Source organism: Eurosta solidaginis, chromosome 2 (genome assembly GCF_040869045.1).
Source record: "Eurosta solidaginis isolate ZX-2024a chromosome 2, ASM4086904v1, whole genome shotgun sequence".
NCBI lineage: Eukaryota > Metazoa > Arthropoda > Insecta > Diptera > Tephritidae > Eurosta > Eurosta solidaginis.
In genome coordinates, this window is record NC_090320.1 from 173521284 (window position 1) to 173543346 (window position 22063).

Sequence of the window (22063 nt, forward strand, 5' to 3'; positions counted from 1 at the left end):
AAAGTTTACCCACACTGGTAGAGAGGTTACAACCTCTTAGGTGCTCCTCCCATTTCGCCCGCTTGTGTTCATCCACAAGCAATCTGATGCGTTGGTTTATATCCCTTATTTGGGGGTCGCCTGGATCAAGCTGCCTTATAAGGTCACGTTCTCTCGCTAAGTTTGCGGCCTCCGCCGGGAAGTGGGGCCGGATTTCGGGAATTCTCCCGGCGGGAATGAAACGTGCCGAGGCGGATTCAATGACCTTGCGGAAGGCACGCTCCCCTTGGCGGGCATCAGTCGGGATAGGGAGGGCAGCAAAGAGATTGTCTGTAAAGGATTTATATTCTTCCCACTTTCCTTTTTTAAAGTTTATGAAAGTGCGTTTTTCGGTGACGATGAAGTCGGCGGTACGCTCGAGCGAAACAAGTATAGGCAGGTGGTCGGATGCCAATGATACCATCGGCTGCCAGTTGACGCAGTTTACGAGTTCTGCGCTCACGATTGAGTTATCTGGCGAACTGTGACAGCTTCCTACCATACGTGTGGGGGCGTCTCCGTTTATTGTGCAGAACGTCGTTTCTTCTATTTGTTCCGCCAACATCTCGCCCCTACTGTCCGCCCGCAAATTTGAATGCCATAGATCATGATGGGCATTGAAGTCGCCTAAAATAATGCGATTGTTTCCAGTGAGTAAGGCTCTGATATTAGGGCGGTATCCACCGGGGCAACAGGTGGCAGGGGGGATGTAGATGTTGATGATTTCTAGGTTTGCATCGCCTGACCGGACAGATAGGCCTTGACGTTCTAAGACGTTGTCCCTTTGGTCGATGCCAGGATCAAATATGTGATATTGCACAGAGTGGTGTATTATAAACGCGAGGCCGCCTCCATTTCCGCTCTCGCGATCTTTTCTGTGGACATTATACCCAGAGCAGGTCTGCAATGCAGATCGTGCTGTGAGTTTAGTCTCTTGAATCGCAGCGATGCGGATGGTGTGCCGCTTCATGAAATTGACTATCTCCGTAATCTTCCCAGTTAGTCCATTACAGTTTAACTGCAGAATTCTGAAGTGCATGATGGGAGACGTCGCCACTCTGGGGGTAAGTGACGGGTGACTACGCCTGGGTTGAGGAAGGCCAGGACGCAATTGCTGTTGTGGCCCTGGGACTGGCCGTCCTTGGGCAAGCATTGGGGTACCCGGATGATTTGGGTTTGCGACCTGGCAACATGGCGCGATGAAACCCGTCGAGGGGTTGCCGTCGCGGAGACCAGAACATCTAGGAAAGTGGCACCACCCAAGGCAGGAGCTGCATTGGGCGGATGTCGCAAACATATATATTCTGTGCTGGCAAACGATGCAAACGGAGGTAGGGACTAAGAGTCTGTTTCCCTGACCTACACGATTGCTGCTTTTGTTATCATAGTGAAGTGTAAATAATAAACAACTGATCCTTAAAATGTAATGATAGTTATTTTATTTTGAAGGTGGCGCGACTCGTCGTTTAGAGAACAAATTTTTTATCACTCAACTAACGGAAACACGTTTACAACGTATCAACAAAAAAGGTGTTTGCTGAAAGCGCTCATTGTTTTCACCTTTCTCGTGTGATTATTTTTGCAGTAGCAGCACATACATATAAATAAATGTTTATTATTGGAACTATTATTTAAACAAGTTAGTTTACATAAAATAAACATTCTTGGTAGTAATTGAAGCAAGTGCGATTTATTTTGACCTTTATAAAAGTGATTGTAAAGTCTAATAATTTGGTGTAAAATTTTAATTGTGAAAACCGAATCTAGGAGTTGTTTGTAGTATATATACATATGTATATACAGAGGTAAATAATGGGTATATCCATGCATAATTTTTGTATGACAATTTAAACCTGAAATCATTCCTAATTTTCACGCCAATCTGACACTATTTCATTAATCGATAGTGAAAAAACGGTAATTCTATAGCATGACACTGCTAATACGCCTCCAAAAATATCGAAAGAGGTGTCAAAAGACGCGTATTAATCTCGACAACAATAATCCGAAGCCGGAAAATATAAATTTGGTAATTCTATGCGACAGCATGACACTGCTAATACGCATCCAAAAATATCGAGAGGTGTCAAACCGTACCCACAAAAAATTGTGCATCACCGTAGCGGTATCCACGGTTATACCACACACCCGGACTTGGCATGGCGTAGCCTAGGGTTATTTTTTATGGTAATAGTCTAGTTGAGGGGTCGACTGGGTAATAGTCTAGTTGAGGGGTCCACTTCTAATAAGCTACCAAAAATATCGAGTGAGGTGTCAAAAGAAGTGTATTAATCTCGAGAACAATAATCCGAAGGCGGAAAAGAAAAATTTTATCTCTGTCCGGAGATATTTGCAGTTGAAGTTGGCGATTTCCATGTGGTTGTTGTTGTGTTTATACCCACAAAAAAATGGTGCATCACCGTGGCGGTAGCCACGGTTATACCACACACCCGGACTTGGCATGGCGTAGCCCAGAGTTATTTTTTAGGTAATAGTCTAGTTGAGGGGTCGACTGCTAATACGCTACCAAAAATATTGAGAGAGGTGTCAAAAGACGCGTATTAATCTCGAGAACAATAATCCGATGGCGGAAAAGAAAAATTTTATCCATGTCCGGAGATATTTGCAGTTGAAGTTGGCGATTTCCATGTGGTTGTTGTTGTGTTAGTACCCCCAAAAAAAAGTGTGCATCACCGTGGCGGTAGCCACGGTTACACCACACACCCGGACTTGGCATGGCTTAGCCCAGGGTTATTTTTTATAAGCGCGGCCGAAGGCCGCCAACGTAGAAAGGTGTTCTGCGCAAAAATATCCGAAGGCGGAAAATAAAAATGTTAACGCGTTCAAAAGATATTAATGAAAAACAGAAAAAAGACCCGCGGGTACCTCCGAAACCGGGGGTCGGATCCATAGTATTTTTGCGCAGAACACCTTTTTGCGTTGGCGGCCTTCGGCCGCGAATTTAAAAAATAACCCTGGGCTACGCCATGCCAAGTCCGGGTGTGTGGTATAACCGTGGCTACCGCCACGGTGATGCACAATTTTTTTTGGGGGTACAAACACAACAACAACCACATGGAAATCGCCAACTTCAAATGCAAATATCTCCGGACAGAGATAAAATTTTTCTTTTCCGCCATCGGATTATTGTTCTCGAGATCAATACGCGTCGTTTGACACCTCCCTCGATATTTTTGGTAGCGTATTAGCAGTCGACCCCTCAACTAGACTATTACCCAACTCACAAAGGTGTTCTGCGCAAAAATACTATGGATCCCACCCCCGGTCTCGGAGGTACCCGTGGGTCTTTTTTCGGTTTTTCGTTAATATCTTTTGAACGAGTTAATATTTTTACTTTCCGCCTTCGGACTATTAAGATTATTTTTGGTAGCGTATTAGCAGTCGACCCCTCAACTAGACTATTACCTTTTTTATAAGCGCGGCCCAAGGCCGCCAACGCAGAAAGTAATGTGATAAAAGTAAAATTGTAGCTGTGCCCACAAAAAACATGCTCCTGAAAAAAATTTACACAACCAAGTGCTTCCACTTTTCTGCCTCTACCTTCAAAACTGAAAGGGGCACATCGAATTTGAAGCCCCACGTATTTTTAGTCCCTGGCAGGCTATTATCGTGAATAATCCAAATTTCAATACTCAGATGCCTCAAACAGCTATAAGCAAAAAACTGTCAATATTGAAAATGACAAAAAAAAGTATCGCTACTTTGATTGATGATAGTTTTGAGTATTGGAGGGGCACATTAATTTTGCCCATACTTTTAGAATCTCCGTCTCAAAAACAACATTCAGTTTGAACTCCATAGCGTTTCAGCGCTGCCTCATAATTTTATCGAAAAAATTAAAAAAAAAAAAATTAAGAGTAATCGACGTTTTTTACGTTTCGAAGTTCTGCAAAAACTTATTACCAACTTCTTTGATTTTTAAAATCATCAGATCGGATAGTCAAAAGGTCAAAGTTAATGCCCTTGTACTTTTTTCTGGCCTTAAGTTTTTTGCCCGTGTGTAAACCCCGAGTATCCAAAAAAGTAAAAGTTTTTGGGATTTGCCCATATATCAATCGTGAGCGCAGGACTCGTGAACTGCGTCAACTGGCAGCCGATGGTTACATAAGAATCCAACCACTTGTCAATACTTATTTCGCTTGACCATATCGCCGACTTCATCGTTACCGAAAAACGCACTTTCACAAACTTTAGAAAATGATAGTGGGATGAATAAGAATCCTTTACAGACAGCCGCTTTGCTGCCCTCCCTATCCCGACTAATGCTCGCCAAGGGAAGCGTGCTTTACGCAAGGTCATTGAATCCGCTTCGGCTCGCTTTATTCCCGCCGGAAGAAATCCCGAAATTCAGCCTCATTTTCCGGCGGAGGCCGCAAATCTAGCGGGAGAACGTGACCTTATAAGACAGCTCAATCCCGCTAACCCCCACCTATCCGCGGCGAATCCTGTTTCACTAACAGACGAGGCTCTGGCGACCCCAAGCTCCTCATGGAACTTGCGGGTGGGGAGGGAGGGGATGGACTGAAGGTTTCATGTGGACACATAAATCGTTCCCGTGATGGTCGGGCTAGCACCTTAATAGTGCTATGGTACCGGATCTGTATCCGGCAAAGGACCATCACATCGATAACACTCCCCAAAGCCTTCGGGGAGGAACCTTAACGCTACAACAACAACAACAACAACATCCCGCTGACCCCCAAATAAGGGATATAAACCAACGCATCAGATTGCTTGTGGATGAACACAAGCGGGCGAAATGGGAGGAGCACCTAAGTAGTTGTAACCTCTCTGCCGGTGTGGGTAAGCTTTGGTCCACCGTAAAATCCCTATCGAATCCGTCCAAGCACAATGACAAAATTCCCATCGCCTTTGGCGATAAAGTGCTGTCGGATGCGAAAAAATGCGCGAGCGCTTTTTGCCGACAATATATTACGGCGTTTTAAGCCTAAAACTTAGATTATTACAAATTATAAATACATTTTAATAATAATAGGATTTCTAGCGTTTGGGGTGTCGGAATGCATGAGATTCCGATCAGCACGGGAACTGGTGGTCCCAACGGGCGAGTCTTGGAGTCATATCATTGGGAGGTTGGAAGGACGTGTTCTCAATCCTGCCCTACTCCAAGACGTATGATTACACAGTTTTATTATTTATGCTGTCGGAATGCATTTGATTCCGGTCAACCCAAAAGCTAGCAGCTCAGCAGAATGAGCCACTCTTATCGGACGGTTGGAAAGGTCGTGTTTCCAATCCTCCCTATACCAACTTTTATGTAAACATAATTAACTATAATATTTCATTGTTGTAGGAATATACGTGATTCACATGAACACTCCAACTGTTTGTCTGGGACGATATTTTCAGGAATTCTTTCCTAATTTGATTGCGAGCGATATATGTATTTGACCTGATGCATAAGGTTCCTCTGTGTCTATTTGGATTGCCGTGTACGCTCAAGGATCAGTAACATGAAATACTGATACAAAATATTTTATCTTATTAGAAGGGTTTTGCAATATTCTAATAAACTTTTTATGAAATCCGTCGGGGGGTTGCCGTCGGGGAGACCAGAACATCTAGGAAAGTGGCACCGTCCAAGGATCTGCATTAGGCGGATGTCGCAAACCAGGGATGCAACTTAGCGTTAAGCTAATCGTTTATCAAACAATTTTCACCGTTTCCGTTGAAACATTTCGAAATATTATCGATAATGAAATTATCAAGATAAATTGTATATCGTTTTTAACCGAAACGAAAAGCTTTCGTTAACGTTAAAAACGTTAACAAAAACATGATACTTTAAGTTTGAATTGTGCTGGCAATGCTATAGCCATGGTGAAGCCGTAAGGTGGTAACAGCGAGCGGACATACACGCAAACTCCATGTAATTTGTTTGTGTAATTCGTTGGTGCTAATGTCAAAAATACTCTGAGAAATGTTCGTACTGTCAAAATTCATGAGAAAAGTTGCAATCAGCTTGGCTAATGCTTTCACCTTTAATGACTCCGCCATCAATCAGCTTTGCCAGCATAGTTTGAAATTAATAATCAACATAAACGATTTGATTTCGTTTTGATATGGCAGAAAACGAAACCAAATCATTTCGTTAATTTGACGTTCTTAACGTTAATAAACGAAACGAAATGACTTTGTTTCGTTTATTAACGTTAATTATCGTAATGAATGATATCGGTTCGTTGGTTAACATGCCTGAGTCTGTTTCCCTGACTTACACGATTGCTGCCGGAAAAGAGGGGTGAGAAGACGGGGGGCCGGGGCTGACGCTACCCCAGCGGGTTAGGGGATCAGAATATACCCGCGGTAGGTATGCCTGTCGTAAGAGGCGAAATACCAGATTCAAGGGGCTGTGTAGCGCAACCTTTCAGGTTGCCAGCGCAATATATAGCTTCTCCAAACCCAATTTTCAACCTCAACTATCCGCGGCGAATCCCGTTTCACTAACAGACGAGGCTCTGGCGACCCCAAGCTCCTCATGGAACTTGGGGGTAGGGAGGGAGGGAATGGCCTGAAGGTTTAACGTGGCCACATAAATCGTTCCCGAGATGGTCGGGCTAGCACCTTAATGGTGCTATGGTACCGGAGCGTACCGGATTTGTATCCGGCAAAGGACCATCACATCGATAACACTCCCCAAAGCCTCCGGGGAGCAACCTTATCGCTACAACAACAACAACAACAGGGGCTGACGCTCGGCATTGCTACCGACTCTACTACGGAGATTGTAGATATGAGTGGGAGCAGCCGTATGAGTTGGTGGCGCCGTGGGGCGCGAGCAGCAGCGAGTACTTGTGGCTTGCTGAGCAGCGGGGCTGCTGAAGGTAGTGGGGGGGGGGGGGCGCTAAGGCGTAGACTAGGGACGCCCTTGGGCGTGAACAGCAAGGAGCACAAAAGATTTATAAAAGTTACGTGGACGTCGGGTTTTAGCCACCAGCAGGAGTCACCATTGTATCCTACGCCGATGACTACACGGTAATGGCTACAGGTCTCGGCCCACCCATAGATGAGCTATGTAATAAAATAAACAAGTAGCTCCCTGATATCTCCAGATTTTTCGCCTCGTGAAACGTGCCATTGTCAACGACCAAAACATCGGCGACCTTATTTACTACATGCACATGGAAAAATTTGACAATATTGGATATCCACGTCGAGAGCATTACGCTGTCTTACACCCAAAAATACGTGCGGTTCACTGCAAGTTCCTTGGACTCCCGTTAGAGGATATTGATGAAAACTTGTGAGTGGTCGCGCCCTTTGGACGGGGCGAAGCACTGCTACAACAACAAGAGATATTTGCAAGAAAACTTTAAAAATTTCATGTGGCTGTTGTAATTTTGATAATTTTGTCGTACACAGAAAGAAACTTAAGAAAAGTGTTTTGTTCGGACATAATTTTGATCCCCAAACCGGTGTTGGGTAAGAATTTACAATAGGGGTCACTTCTAGTACACATACGAAATAGTCGTCAGAGGTGGTGAAAGACCCGTCTAACCTCTGTATAATCTGAAGCAAAAATATTAACTTCTGCTTTCATTTATAGGGTACAAAACGCGTCTATTGACACCCTTCCTTATATATGAACGTCGTATAGAATTGTCATTTCTTATAAGAGGCCGAAACCCGCAAATCGGTTTTTTATCTAATGGTAGAACAAAATTATTGATACATAAGTCAAGACGCGTCTTTTGACACCTCTCTCGAAATATTTGGACGTGTATTTGCAGTTGAACCCCGTTATAAATCATTAAAACGAATTGGATATGTATTTCTCAGCAAACAAAGGTGACATGGAACGTTTTGCAGTATCACCGACAATATAGAGACACCCGTCAAAAACTTCTACATTATTAATATAAATAAATTTTTATTTTGCAGCCACTGGATACTACGAAATTGTTCTGCTCAAAAGTGCACAATTTAGTCCATTAAGAGAGTTAGTGGCATCGCGGCTGGAGAAAATTGTGGAAAATCAGCTATACTGCATATGTTTTTATCTCAATAGTCTAAGCAGTACCTGAAATTAAAATTTTTTGGAAACAGGATACCAAACGGAAAATACCGCTACATATCTGCTCGCGCTTTCATCGGCCAGCGATCAAGATTGTCACTGGTGAGGGTTTTGCAAAAAAGTGGAGGAAAATTGCCGACGTGTTGAAACTATGAATATAAGGGGCTCTGCTCCCAAGAAGGAGGGCAAAATGCGTATTCGCGCGTTTCCGGTAAGTAACATTGCATAGGTATATGAATAAACAAAACTAGGCACCGGAGTTACATGGGCTTTTTTTCGGCCTAGAGCTGTAGTCTAAATGTAACCACATTTACAGCCAAAATCGCCAGCTTTGTTTTTGGTCGAAAAATTATAAAAATATTAGTAGAATTTTTTTGATGATATCCAACGGATTACCGCCCCATCCGACACGAGGCGCGCATCCACATGATGTTGTTGTAGCAATGCTCGCCCCACCTAATAGCCGCGACCGATCACAAATTGTCATCAATATCCTCTAACGGGAGTCCAAGGAAACTTGCCGTTTCAACAGGGGTGGACCATAAGGAAAGAGGTGTTAGAGGCGTTGGTTCCACATTACAATTAAAGAGATGGTTGGTGTCATGTGGGGACACATTGCAAGCGGGGCATACATTTTGTATGTCGGGGTTGATTCTGGATAGGTAAGAGTTTAACCTGTTACAGTATCCAGAACGAAGTTGAGGAAGAGTGAGACGCGTTTCCCTGGGGAGTATGCGTTCCTCTTCCGCGAGTTCTGGATATTTTTCTTCAAGTACTGGATTCACCGGGCAATTCCCGACATAAAGGTCCGACGCCTGTCTATGGAGTTCACCAAGGACCTGCTTGTGTTTTTTCGCTTCATACGGCTGGGTTCTCAGGTGCCGTATTTCCTCAAAATGCTTACGGAGATGACTCCTTAGGCCCCTAGGCGGTGCTGGTTCGTCAATCAGATGTCTGTTGGGATGCCCAGGTTTCTGGGTATTCAACAGAAACTGTTTGGTCAGCATCTCATTCCTCTCCCTGATGGGGAGTATTCTCGCCTCATTATGCAGATGGTGTTCTGGGGACATAAGAAGACAGCCCGTGGCGATTCTGAGAGCAGTATTTTGGCAGGCCTGTAGTTTCTTCCAGTGGGTAGTTTTTAGGCTTGGCGACCATATGGGTGACGCGTAGCGCGTAATCGGCTGGCTAATTGCTTTGTATGTGGTCATGAGCGTTTCTTTATCTTTTCCCCAGGTACTGACAGCAAGGGATTTGAGGATTTTATTACGGCTCTGAATTCTCGGAACAATTGCGGTTGCGTGCGCACCAAAATGTAGATCCTGATCAAACGTCACACCCAAGATTTTGGGGTGTAGGACAGTCGGTAGCGTAGTGCCATCGACGTGGATGTTCAATATGGTCGACATTTGGGGCGTCCATGTTGTAAATAAGGTCGCGGAAGATTTAGTCGGTGACAATGCCAGGTTTCGCGAGGCGAAAAAACTGGAGAGATCAGGGAGATAGCCGTTTATTTTATTGCATAGCTCATCGATCTGTGGGTCTGGGCCTGTGGCCATTATTGTGCAGTCATCGGCGTAGGAAACGATTGTGACTCCTTCCGGTGGTGAAGGTAGCTTAGATATGTAGAAATTAAACAAAAGTGGGGATAGGACACCACCCTGTGGCACCCCTTGTTTAATTCTCCTTAGTTTTGATGTTTCGTTTCTGAATTGCACCGATGCCTGCCGACCACTCAGATAATTTGCGGTCCACCTTTTAAGACATGGGGGAAGGGTAGACCCTTCCAGGTCTTGCAGTAATGAGCCATGGTTGACCGTATCAAAGGCTTTTGATAGGTCTAGCGCTACGAGTACTGTTCTATGGTGGGGGTATTGATTCAAACCGCAATTTATCTGGGTGCTAATGACATTTAGCGCGGAGGTAGTGCTATAGAGTTTTCTGAAGCCATGCTGATGAGGGGCTAGCTGCAAATGTGCTTGGAAATAAGGGAGCAAAATGGCTTCAAGCGTCTTTGCCACTGGCGATAGGAGAGATATCGGACGATATGACTCACCTACGTTAGCTGGTTTCCCAGGCTTTAGTAGCGGGACCACCTTGGCCATTTTCCATTTCTCGGGTATGGCAAATGTGGAGAGAGACAGGTTGAAGACATGCGCTAAATATTTGAAACCCTATTTCCCTAGGTTTTTAAGCATCGGCATGGCTATGCCGTCTGGGCCCACTGCTTTGGATGGTTTAGCGCGACCAATGGCGTCCTCAACCTCTCTAGCGGTGATGGTGATTGGTGACGCGCTGAATTTGTGTTTATGTGCGTGTCTATTGCTCTCCGTCTATCTTTGTCGACCGTAGGATGCATTATATATTGTCGGCAGAAAGCGCTCGCGCATTTTTCCGCATCCGACAGCACCTTATCGCCAAAGGCGATGGAAACTTTGTCTTTGTGCTTAGTCGGATTCGATAGGGACTTTACGGTGGACCAAAGTTTACCTACACCGGTAGAGAGGTTACAACCTCTTAGGTGCTCTTCCCATTTCGCCCGCTTGTGTTCGTCAACAAGCAATCTGATGCGTTGGTTTATATCCCTTATTTGGGGGTCGCCTGGATCAAGCTGTCTTATAAGGTCGCGTTCCCTCGCTAAGCTCGCGGCCTCCGCCGGGAAGTGGGCCGGATTTCGGGAATTCTCCCGGCGGGAATGAAATGTGCCGAGGCGGATTCAATGACCTTACGGAAGGCACGCTCCCCTTGGCGGGCATCAGTCGGGATAGGGAGGGCAGCAAAGCTGCTGTCTGTTGCAGATTTATATTCTTCCCACTTTCCTTTTTTGAAGTTTATGAAAGTGCGTTTTTCGGTGACGATGAAGTCGGCGGTACGCTCGAACGAAATAAGTATGGGCAGGTGGTCAGATGCCAATGTTACCATCGGCTGCCAGTTGACGCAGTTTACGAGTTCTGCGCTCACGATTGAGATATCTGGCGAGCTATGACAGCTTCCTACCATACGTGTGGGGGCGTCTCCGTTTATTGTGCAGAACGTCGTTTCCCTACTGTCCGCCCGCAAGTTTGAATGCCATAGGTCGTGATGGGCATTGAAATCGCCTAAGATAATGCGATTGTTGCCAGTGAGCAAGGCCTCGATTTTAGGGCGGTATCCACTGGGGCAACAGGTGACAGGAGGGATGTAGATGTTGATGATTTCTAGATTTGCATCGCCTGACCGGACAGATAGGCCTTGACGTTCTAAGACATTGTCCCTGCGGTCGATGCCAGGATCAAATATATGATATTGCACAGAGTGGTGTATAATAAACGCGAGGCCGCCTCTATTTCCGCTCTCGCGGTCCTTCCTGTGGACATTATACCCAGAGCAGGTCTGCAATGCAGATCTTGCTGTGAGTTTAGTCTCTTGAATCGCAGCAATGCGGATGTTGTGCCGCTTCATGAAATCGACTATCTCCGTAATCTTCCCAGTTAGTCCATTACAGTTTAACTGCAGAATTCTGAAGTGCATGAGGGGTGACGCCGCCACTCTAGGGGTAAGTGACGGGTGACTACGCCTAGGTTGTGGAAGGCCAGGACGCAATTGCTGTTGTGGCCTTGGGACTGGGCGCCCTTGGACAAGCATTGGGGTACCCGGATGATTTGGGTTTGCGACCTGGCAACATGGCGCGATGAAACCCGTCGAGGGGTTGCCGTCGCGGAGACCAGAACATCTAGGAAAGTGGCACCACCCAAGGCAGGAGCTGCATTGAGCGGATGTCGCAAACCTATATATTCTGTGCTGGCAGACGGTGCAAACGGAGGTAGGGACTAAGAGTCTCTTTTCCCTGACCTGCACGATTGCTGCCAGAAAAGAGGGGGGGAGAAGAAGACGGGGACAGGGGCTGATGCTCAGCATTGCTACCAGCTCTACTACGAAGGTAGTAGTTATGAGTGGTATCAGCTGTCTGAGTTGTTGGCGCCGTGGGGCGCGAGCAGCAGCGGGTACTTGTTGTGGCTTGCTGAGCAGCGAGGCTGCTGGAAGGTAGTGGAGGGGCGCTTAGGCGTAGACTACGGGACGCCCTTGGGCGTGAGCAGCAAGGAGCCACAATAGATTTATAAAAGTTACGTGGACGTCGGGTTTTGGGATCAAGCCCAGAACAACCTGTCCGATGCAACCATCCCTTGCACGAGACACACTGAACAGAGTATGACCGTCCTAAAAAGATTCTTTTCTGGCAAATGCAGCAAAACCATTTCTCAGGACCGGGGTCAGGAGACGGACCCGGATTGGGTTCGATACCTTCCCGGAGTAAGAGAATATGTAGCAGTCCTGCTGCAAGGAGCTGCTGGGAGGATGACAATTTGTGGGAGGGACGAAACAAATTAAATGGGGTCACACTGAAATGACAGTCCTTGGTCGGGAAAAATCCCGAGTCGCTCCGGTACATAGAACCGACTGCCTTGGGAAGCGCCAACACATGTGTGTTAATTTGTTGTTGTTGTAGCAGTGCTTAATTTGCCGCTTATTACTCTCATATTATTGTTGCTGTACCAGTACTACTTATATTGTTGTTGCAGAAGTGTTTCGCCCATCGAATAGGTGCGACCACTCACAAATTGTCCAATGTCCTATATCGGGAGTCCGAGGAAAGTTGCGGTTTCAGCTGGGTTAGACCAGAGATATTTGGCTGTTAGAGGTGTTTTTGCACATTTATTTATTCAGTGCAGTCTTTTGGTCTTAGATTAAATGTATCTTTCGATTTTGCATACATGGTACTCCCTCAAAATATATATATTTTTTTTATAAAATTCCGATCTTACAATTAGCAAATAAAAATTATTTAATAATTTGCGAAAAATTTGAACAACATCACATCAGGACGGATAAGGACCCCCAGCGGGTTAGGGGGTCAGAATATACCCGCGATAGGTATGCCTGTCGTAAGAGGCGACTAAACTACCAGATTCAAGGGTTGTGTAGCGCAACCCTTTCAGGTTACCAGCGCAATATATAGCTTCTCAAAACCCAATTGTCAAACTCACCTATCCGCGGCGAATCCTGTTTCACTAACAGACGAGGCTCTGGCGACCCCAAGCTCCTCATGGAACTTGAGGGTGGGGAGGGAGGGATGGCCTGAAGGCTTAATGTGGCCATATAAATCGTTCCCGAGATGGTCGGGCCAGCACCTTAATGGTGATGTGTTACCGGAGCGTACCGGATCTGTATCCGGCAAAGGACCGTCACATTTATAACACTCCCCAAAGCGTTCGGGGAGAAACATTATCGCTACAACAACAACAACAACAGGACGCACAAGGGGGCCAACAGACGCGCACATAAACACAAATTCTGCGCATCCCCAATTACCATCACTACCAAAGAGGTTGAGGATGCCATCGGTCGTGCTAAACCATCTAAAGCAGTGGGCCCAGACGGCATAGCCATGCCGATGCTTAAAAGCCTAGGAAAAGAGGGTTTCAAATATTTAGCACATGTCTTCAACCTGTCTATTTCCACCTTTGTCATTCCCGAAAAATGGAAAATGGCCAAGGTGGTCCCGCTAATTAAGCCTGGGAAACCAGCTAACATAGGAGACTCATATTGCCCGATATCTCTCCTATCGCCAGTGGCAAAAACGCTTGAAGCCATTTTGCCTATTTCAAAGCAAATTTGCAACTAGCCTGTCATCAGCATGGCTTTAGAAAACTTCATAGCACAACCACCGCGCTAAATGCCATTAGCACCCAGATAAATTGCTGTTTAAATCAAAACCCCCACCATAGAACAGTACTCGTTGCGCTAGACCTATCGAAAGCTTTTGATACGGTCAACCATGGCACGTTACTGCAAGGCCTGGAAGGGTCTACCCTTCCCTCAAATCTTAAAAGGTGGACCGCAAATTACCTGGGTGGTCGGCAGGCATCGGTACAATTTAGAAACGCAACATCAAAACCAAGAAGAATTAAACAAGGGGTACCACAGGGTGGTGTCCTATCCCCACTTTTGTTTAACCTCTACATATCAAAGCCATATTTCGCCACCAGAGGGAGTTACTATCGTTTCCTACGCTGATGACTGCACAATAATGGCCACAGGCCCAGGCCCACAGATCGATGAGCTTTGCAACAAAATAAACGGCTACCTCCCTGATCTCTCCGTTTCTTCACCTCACGAAACCTGACATTATCACCGAATAAACCATCGGCGACCTTATTTACAACATGGACGCCCAAATGTCGACCATTTTGAACATCCACGTCGATGGCACTACGCTACCGACTGTCTTACACCCCAAATTCTTGGGTGTGACGTTTGATCAGGATCTACATTTTGGTGAGCATGCAGCCGCAATTGTACCGAAAATCTAGAGCCGTAATAAAATCCTCAAATCTGTTGCTGGCAGTACTTGGGGAAAAGATAAAGAAACGCTCATTACCACTTACAAAGCCTATTCCATGCTACGTGTCCCCGATATGGTCGCCATGCCTAAAGACTACCCACTGGAAGAAGCTACAGGCCTGCCAAAATACTGCCCTCAGAACCGCCACGGGTTGTTTTCTTATGTCCCCAGAACACCATCTACATAATGAGGCGAGAATACTCCCCATTAGGGAGAGAAATTAAATGCTAACCAAACAGTTCCTGTTGAATACCCAGAAACCTGGGCATCCCAACAGACATCTGATAGATGAGCCAACAATCACATTGTGGACATATTGCGTCCATTATTCCAATATATCCGTACATACTATAATCAATCTGACTGTTGTCTGTCAATCTAAAAGTTGCGTTCGTGCCGAACAGACGTGTTTTATCTCGCTCTCTGTTTTTTATTCTTTTTATCCAGTTTTTATATATTTATTTTACCTATTTTACCTATTACGGTATCTGGTGTAATGGATAAATATTGTGCCAAGTGTGACAAGCATTTTTCGCGTTCGGATACCCTTATTGTGCCTTGTGGTGGCTTTTGCAAGAAAGTCTACCATCATTCTTGCTGTGAAGGCAACTTTTCAGAGTACGACGTGAATTTGCTTATGAAGAACCGCTACCTAAGTTATATGTGCGCGGATTGCCTAAACGCCTACGGCAAGCTTTGTAACGCCTATGACGCTGTTATGGCATCCCATAAAGCTACAATGGAGTCCACAATGCTTGCCTTGGACCTTAAATTTAAGGATTTGTTTGCGGAGATGGCTGATATGAAAAGTGTCATCAAAAAACATTTTAAAGATAATGAAGACGACTCTAACAAAAACAATGAAAGGTGTGTGGAGGTGATGGCTGATGGCATAAATAAAATAAAAAATGTTGTTAGCTCTATCACTAATCCGATCCGATTTCACCTACACTAATGTAGCCATGTATACATTGTCACTTGCTCGCCCGAACACCTGTTTATGCGAGTCCAATTTCTGCTGATAACAATAGTGAGCCTTTTTGCGTTCACTCAGCCACCCCCTCGCATGATTTCAATACACAAATGTCTTATGCTAAACGATTGACAGCACCTGTTAATAATGATGATATTCTCAATACAACTGTTATCCCCAGTGCTGCTGCTAACTTTGCAATGTCTAGTAAGAAGAAGACCCCAGCTTCAAAAAACAAAGCGAATGCTGTTGGGAACAGCACTAATTCTGTTAATGCTGATGATTCTGATGCTGTTAATGTTCCTGCTATGCAACCCAATTCTGGAAATGATTCGACTGCTGTAACAACAACCGCACTCGCAGCCCCAATCACAGCCCCTGTTTCCGAATCGGTTGCTTTAGAAACTGGTGCTCCTAGGGAGGTGACTGCTGTTCCCCCCCGTAGGTCCATTTTTGTATCACGGCTCCACGCATCGCTGACGGAAGCTGATATATCTAACTACGTATGCTCAAAGCTTGGTGTTGAACTTAACAGCAATATTAATGTTTATAAATTTAATTTTAAGTCTGGGAGAGAGATCTCTTCTTTCAGAATCTTAGTTCCTGACACATTTTTTGATAGGGTACTCGATTCTACTTTCTGGCCGAAGCACTCTGTGGTGAATTTGTTTACTAGAAAGTCGAACCGTGACCGCGCTACTCTAAAAGCATCAAAAAACTTGCCAGACAACACTCCAGAAGTGGTACAAACTTAAATTATGTCTTATCAAACGTAAATAATATCTCACTTAGTATACTTTACCAGAACGTTAGGGGGTTGAATACCAAACTAACGGAAATTTTTCTACGGAGTCATGAGAGTCCTTATGATGTACTCGTTTTTACTGAGACTTGGCTAAAACCAACAGTTTTTAATGCTGAAGTTTTATCGAGTTCGTTTCAAGTGTTTAGAAAAGACCGACTGGCCAGAGCTGGTGGAGGTGTGTTAATTGCCGTTCACACTAGGTTTTCCGCGGAGGAACTACATTTTCCTGACTTTGAGGATGTTGAGCTTCTTTGTGTAAGAGTAAAACTTTCCTCAACCTACAAATATTTTATAGCCAACTACGTTCCCCCACAATCTGACATTTCCTTATATTTGAATCATTCCTCAATAGTGAAATCTGTGTGCAGTACTGCCAGGGCCTGTGATTCTGTCACTGTACTTGGCGATTTTAATCTGTCATGTGTGTCATGGAGTCTTATCGATGGGAAGCTAGTCCCTACTTCTTCTCGTGCTATCGACTATGATTTCCTAAACGAGTTTGCAGGTGTTGGACTTTTTCAAGTTAACAACATTCAGAATAACTTCGGTAAATGCTTGGATTTAATTTTCTCAGACGATTCAAATTGTTTTGTAAATCGATTTGACCCCCTTGCCCTGCCTGAAGATGTGTATCATCCTGCTCTCGCGATGTTTATGGAATCTTACAATTTTTCTGAGCGTTCCTCCAACGTAGTGCGAAAGCCCCTCACCGATTTCTGTTTAGAAAAGCTAATTGGTCTAAAGTAATACTCGAAGTATCGAGAATAAATTGGCCTGAGTACGATGGGTATATTGATGACAGTATATCCCATTTTAATAATGTATTATACGGAATATTTAAAAAATGCATACCTACGTCAGAAACCACTACTATATCATCATCGGCTTGGAGCACTAAAGAATTGAAACGCCTGAAAAACCAGAAGACGCGTTCATTCAAACGTTACAAACTTTCTGGATCAATGACTGACTATGCGGCCTACTCAATTTTACGTCACAAATATAACACATTGAACAGAATTTGTTACAAGAACTATATCAGTAGGATTAAATGCCAAATTTTTGTCAATCCTAAGTCGTTTTACAGCTTCGTTAATTCAAAAAGGAAGATAAAAGGGTTTCCTTCTACAATGAAGCTAAATGATCAGATTTCCAACGATAGCTTCGAAATTGCTAACATGTTTGCGGATTTCTTCGAATCTGATTATTCAAACACCTATGATTACCCGCCATCGAATTATCCTTTCAGATTGTCTCCTCTGGATTCCCAGGCAGTCCCATATATATGTACTGATGCTGTTTTAACTCATCTGGAAAATCTAAAAATTTCTTACTCTAGTGGTCCGGATCATATTCCGTCGGTAGTGCTGAAATTTTGTGCTCGATACTTACATATATCGACCTCTAACCTGTTTGTTTAATGCGTCCCTGAAGCTAGGGGTATTCCCCAAGAAGTGGAAAGAATCATTCATTATACCACTGCATAAAAATGGAAGCAGAACGTGGGTTATAAATTATAGAGGAATAGCCAAACTCAACACTTTTCCTAAGCTATTTGAATTGATTATCACAAAACAGATTGCTTTTAGAGTATCTTCATTAATTGACTTTTCACAACACGGCTTTTGCAAGGGTAAATCAACGGTGTCCAACCTGCTCGAGTTTACAACCTTTGTATCCAAAAGTTTTAAGACTAATTGTGAAGTTGATGTTATTTATACTGATTTTAGTAAGGCATTTGATAAAGTTTCTCATTCTATACTTTTATTCAAACTTGATCGGTTAGGGTTTCCTCCTTTGCTTCTATCTTGGGTTTCTTCTTATGTGAGGGAAAGAAAACAAACAGTTATATTTAATAATTGTTGGTCTCGGTTCATAAACGTAATTTCTGGTGTTCCCCAAGTTCTTCGAAAGATTTATGGACCTCTACGCGTTGGCGATGGCGAGTACCGAAGAAGATTTAATGATGAGCTGTACGAGCTATACGCAGACATCAACATAGTCCAGCGAATTAAAACGCAGCGGCTGCGCTGGCTAGGCCATGTTATGCGAATGGAAGATGACGCTCCGGCCAAGAAAGTGTTTCTATCGGAACCCGCCTATGGAAGCAGAGGTAGAGGCCGACCCCCACTCCGTTGGAAGGACCAGGTGGAAAACGATTTAAACTCCCTTGGTGTGACCAATGGGTGCCGGTTGGCAGAGAGAAGGAGCGACTGATGCGCCTTGTTGGACGGCCATAACCGTTTAAACGGTTAAGCGCCAGTTGAGTAGATAATTAATTGAGGATCGCACTGCGACCATTGGTCTATTGTGCGCTCAACTGCTTCACAGCACCTCATCCAAGCCGACTTCTCTGATGAACCCTAGCAGTTCACCTGGCTTGAGGGATTTGATGTGAGAATGCTCTGGCCATAGGGAGCCAATAAAATTAGCTCTTGCGTCACATTCCAGGAGTACATGTTCCGCCGTCTCCGCTGATCGATCACAAAATCGGCATGTGTTGTTCGATAGTATGCCCAGCTTCTGCATGTGGCTGTTCAGTCTACAATGTCCTGTAAGAATAGCTGTTAGGATCCTTAGGTTATCTTTCGAGTGGCCTATTAATGCCCTATATCGAGTTGTGTTGTAGCCCCCTAACAGTAACTTAGATTGCCTCAGGCCGGGCATACTGCGCCAGTGTTCTTCCCTCCCTTTCTTCTACTAGTAGATGCCCTCTGATTTCCTGCGGGCCTACTGGCAGGAACGACTCAGGACCAATAGGTCGTGTCGTTGCCAGGCTGTCCGCCTGCTCATTACCCTCAACTCTCCTGTGGCCAGGAACTCAGGCCAACATCAGTTCCTAGTTGATTTAGCTTTTCAACGCACTCAAGGACTAGTGCTGATTTTATTTCAGACGCCGAGATCGCCTTGAGGGCGGCCTGACTGTCACTGAGTATGGCAATTGTTTCATTGGAGTATTCGCGCTGAAGGTTCAGGTCAGCACACTGGCTTATAGCGAATACTTCCGCTTGAAAAATGCTCGGGTGTGCTCCCAGAGGCGTTGATATCTTGACTCTGGATCCAATGACTCCAGATTCAATCCCCTCTGTCGTCTTGGAGCCATCGGTATACCATACTATTCTATTTAGCTGATGAATGTACTCACTTCTGCTTTCTTTCCACGTACCCTTGTCTCCCAGTTCTACTTTATACCTTCTCTCATAGACTATCTGCCGGAGGACATCATCCCTCGGGAGTTGAGAAATTGGGTCATTATCTCTCAATTCCTCCATATTTCGGGACGATATGACTTTACCTATGCCCGAGCCCTCCTTAGCGAGATTCAGGGGGGTTCGCTTGGCTGACTGCTCTATTGATGTATGCATCGGGATCAGATCGAGGATAGCCTCCAGCGCTACTTTAGGGCATGTACGCATAGCTCCCGTGATGCATACACATGCCAGTCGCTGAAGTTTCGACAGTGCTTGCCTCGTCGTCGCCCGAGTTGTTCTCGATGCCCAGGTTATCGAGCCGTATGTTATCATAGGTTTTACTATCATGGTATACATCCATCTTAGCACGTGCGGGCTACAGCCCCATGATTTGCCTGCTAAACGTTTGCATACCATGATGGACCTAGTGGCCCTAGCTCTCATGGAATCGAAGTGCTGTTTCCATAGTAGCTTGGCCAGTTGAGTAAGTAATTAAAAAAAAAGTTTTTTTTTCTTTGAATTTTAGTTTTCAACGAATATCTAAATTTTTGGCTTAACTTTCATGCCATTTTCAAAACTCTTTAAATTGTTATTAGATATTTTCGATGTCTGATAACAATACATTTTTTGCTTTTTAAATTAGTACAGTACTCATATCAAACATTCTTTAGTCGGCAATTAAGGGTTTTAATGAAATTTTGTGTGTATATTCACGAGAATGGGCTTTTATCTCTATTCGGTCTGGAAATATCACCACCCATCAAATCGCTACCAAAATCTGTGAAAAATGTGTTGGTTACGGCCTTTGTCAATTAAGGTGACGATATGGGTATCAATCAAATGGTATTGATGAGGGATTCAATATGGGAGGGTTATTATTTCAGAAATCCACTTAGGTTTGGGTGTATTGGACTAAATTTGGACCCTGGAAAGTGTTTATGCAATATAGGTATCAAACGAAAAGCATTGGCGAGGACATAAATACGAGTATACATATGTAGGGTGCTTTACTTTAAATACGTCATTTTGCTTCGGAGATTTGTGAAAGGAGCGTAGTTTTCAATATTAATTTTTGGCACGTATATACTATAGTGTCACAATAGTACGCTTACCATTCCTAAATACAAATTCTCTTTCAACTTGGGAGCAATCGTCCTCTAGAGAAAACATCAAATGTGTACCCAAATTGGGCGGCCTACTAACAACAAATATTTAATCTATTTATGTAAGTGAATTTTGTTTTGGTGGCATAATATTTGTGAAAAATCTTATTTATGTAGCTTTTTTCGTTAGCGAAATATAGCTTTTCGAATTTTACAGACACATTTTCAGAGTTATTATAAAAAAGTTCATTTTCATATACTTCAATCACGTTGACCTGGAACATCCAACGATTCCAGAAGATATATTCTAATCGAAATCGAAATACTGATAAATAAAACGACAATATATAACGCATATAAACAACAAGCTTTGTACACCTGCTAACGTTCGAATCGCTGAACTGCGGAATAAATAACTCCAGTATTCAGTATTGCAAAATGGTATATATTCGCCTAATTTGGGTGTAGTACTTCACAACTAATAGCGTGTTTAAATCAAAGTGATTGACTATTGCTTGCATCGCGCTGCTTTTATACACATTTTTACCTCGTTCGCATATTTCTCCCAAGGTCTAGACGTTTCACCTTCTAGAACACTTGTATCCCCTGCTTGGTGTATGTGTGTGTATGTGTGAGGAACAACTCTTAGCTAATGTCTACATATGTGTATGTGAGAGAATTGCTTTAAGCTGCTGGTTATGTGCATTAATTATTCTTCGTCGCCTTCTATGCATGTGTGTAAATGAAGATTGGTGTGTTAATGTACACAATCGTAGCTTGCTTTATTTAGTAGCAGCACAGTTATATATAGAACTGCTAATATTCGCCAAAGTATATTATTTAATATTGTATGGGCTCGAGCTTGGGAATTTACAAACATTATTAAAACCAGGCATGCTTAACCAACGAAACGATATCATTTCGTTACGATAATCAACGTTAATAAACGATACGAAGTCATTTCGTTTCGTTTATTAACGTTAAGATCGTCAAATTAACGAAATGATTTCGTTTCGTTTTCTGCCATATCAAAACGAAATCAAATCGTTTATGTTGATTATTAATTTCAAACTATGCTGGCAAAGCTGATTGATGGCGGAGTCATTAAAGGTGAAAGCATTATCCAAGCTGATTGCAACTTTTCTCATGAATTTTGACAGTACGAACATTTCTCAGAGTATTTTTGACATTACCACCAACGAATTACACAAACAAATTATATAGAGTTTGTGTGTGTATGTGCGCTCGTTGTTGCCACCTTACGGCTTCACCATGGCTATAGCATTGCCAGCACAATTCAAACATAAAGTATCACGTTAGTAAATCGACCCATTCTAATATATATATTCTAAGTATTACATTTAAATACAATATACAATGAAAAATAATGGAATAAAAACAAATATATATGTTTTCAAACGCCCAAACGAGTGAAGTGCAATGTAACTGCGCCATAGAGTAGAAAAGATCACTTTTTACGGTTATGTTTTTCAGCATAGTTAAAAAAGATCTCTCCACAGTCCACATGCTCTACT

The 22063-nt window shown here is 43.7% G+C and overlaps 1 protein-coding gene across 3 annotated transcripts in view; it reads left to right on the forward strand.

The window, feature by feature from the left end:
* Window positions 1-1569: 1569 nt before the first annotated feature.
* Cul3 (cullin 3) overlaps window positions 1570-22063 on the forward strand; it is a 191850-nt gene continuing 171356 nt past the window's right edge. Inside the window, exons 1-3 of one of the 3 annotated variants that reach the window (XM_067766441.1) lie at window positions 1570-1823; window positions 7607-7848; window positions 7942-8285. In XM_067766441.1, coding sequence (XP_067622542.1) covers window positions 8226-8285 — 60 coding nt within the window. In that variant the 5' untranslated portion in view covers window positions 1570-1823; window positions 7607-7848; window positions 7942-8225. Of the gene's footprint in view, window positions 1824-1909; window positions 2048-7606; window positions 7849-7941; window positions 8286-22063 lie in introns of those variants that run through there. The other 2 variants (XM_067766439.1, XM_067766440.1) reach the window with 2 other exon arrangements.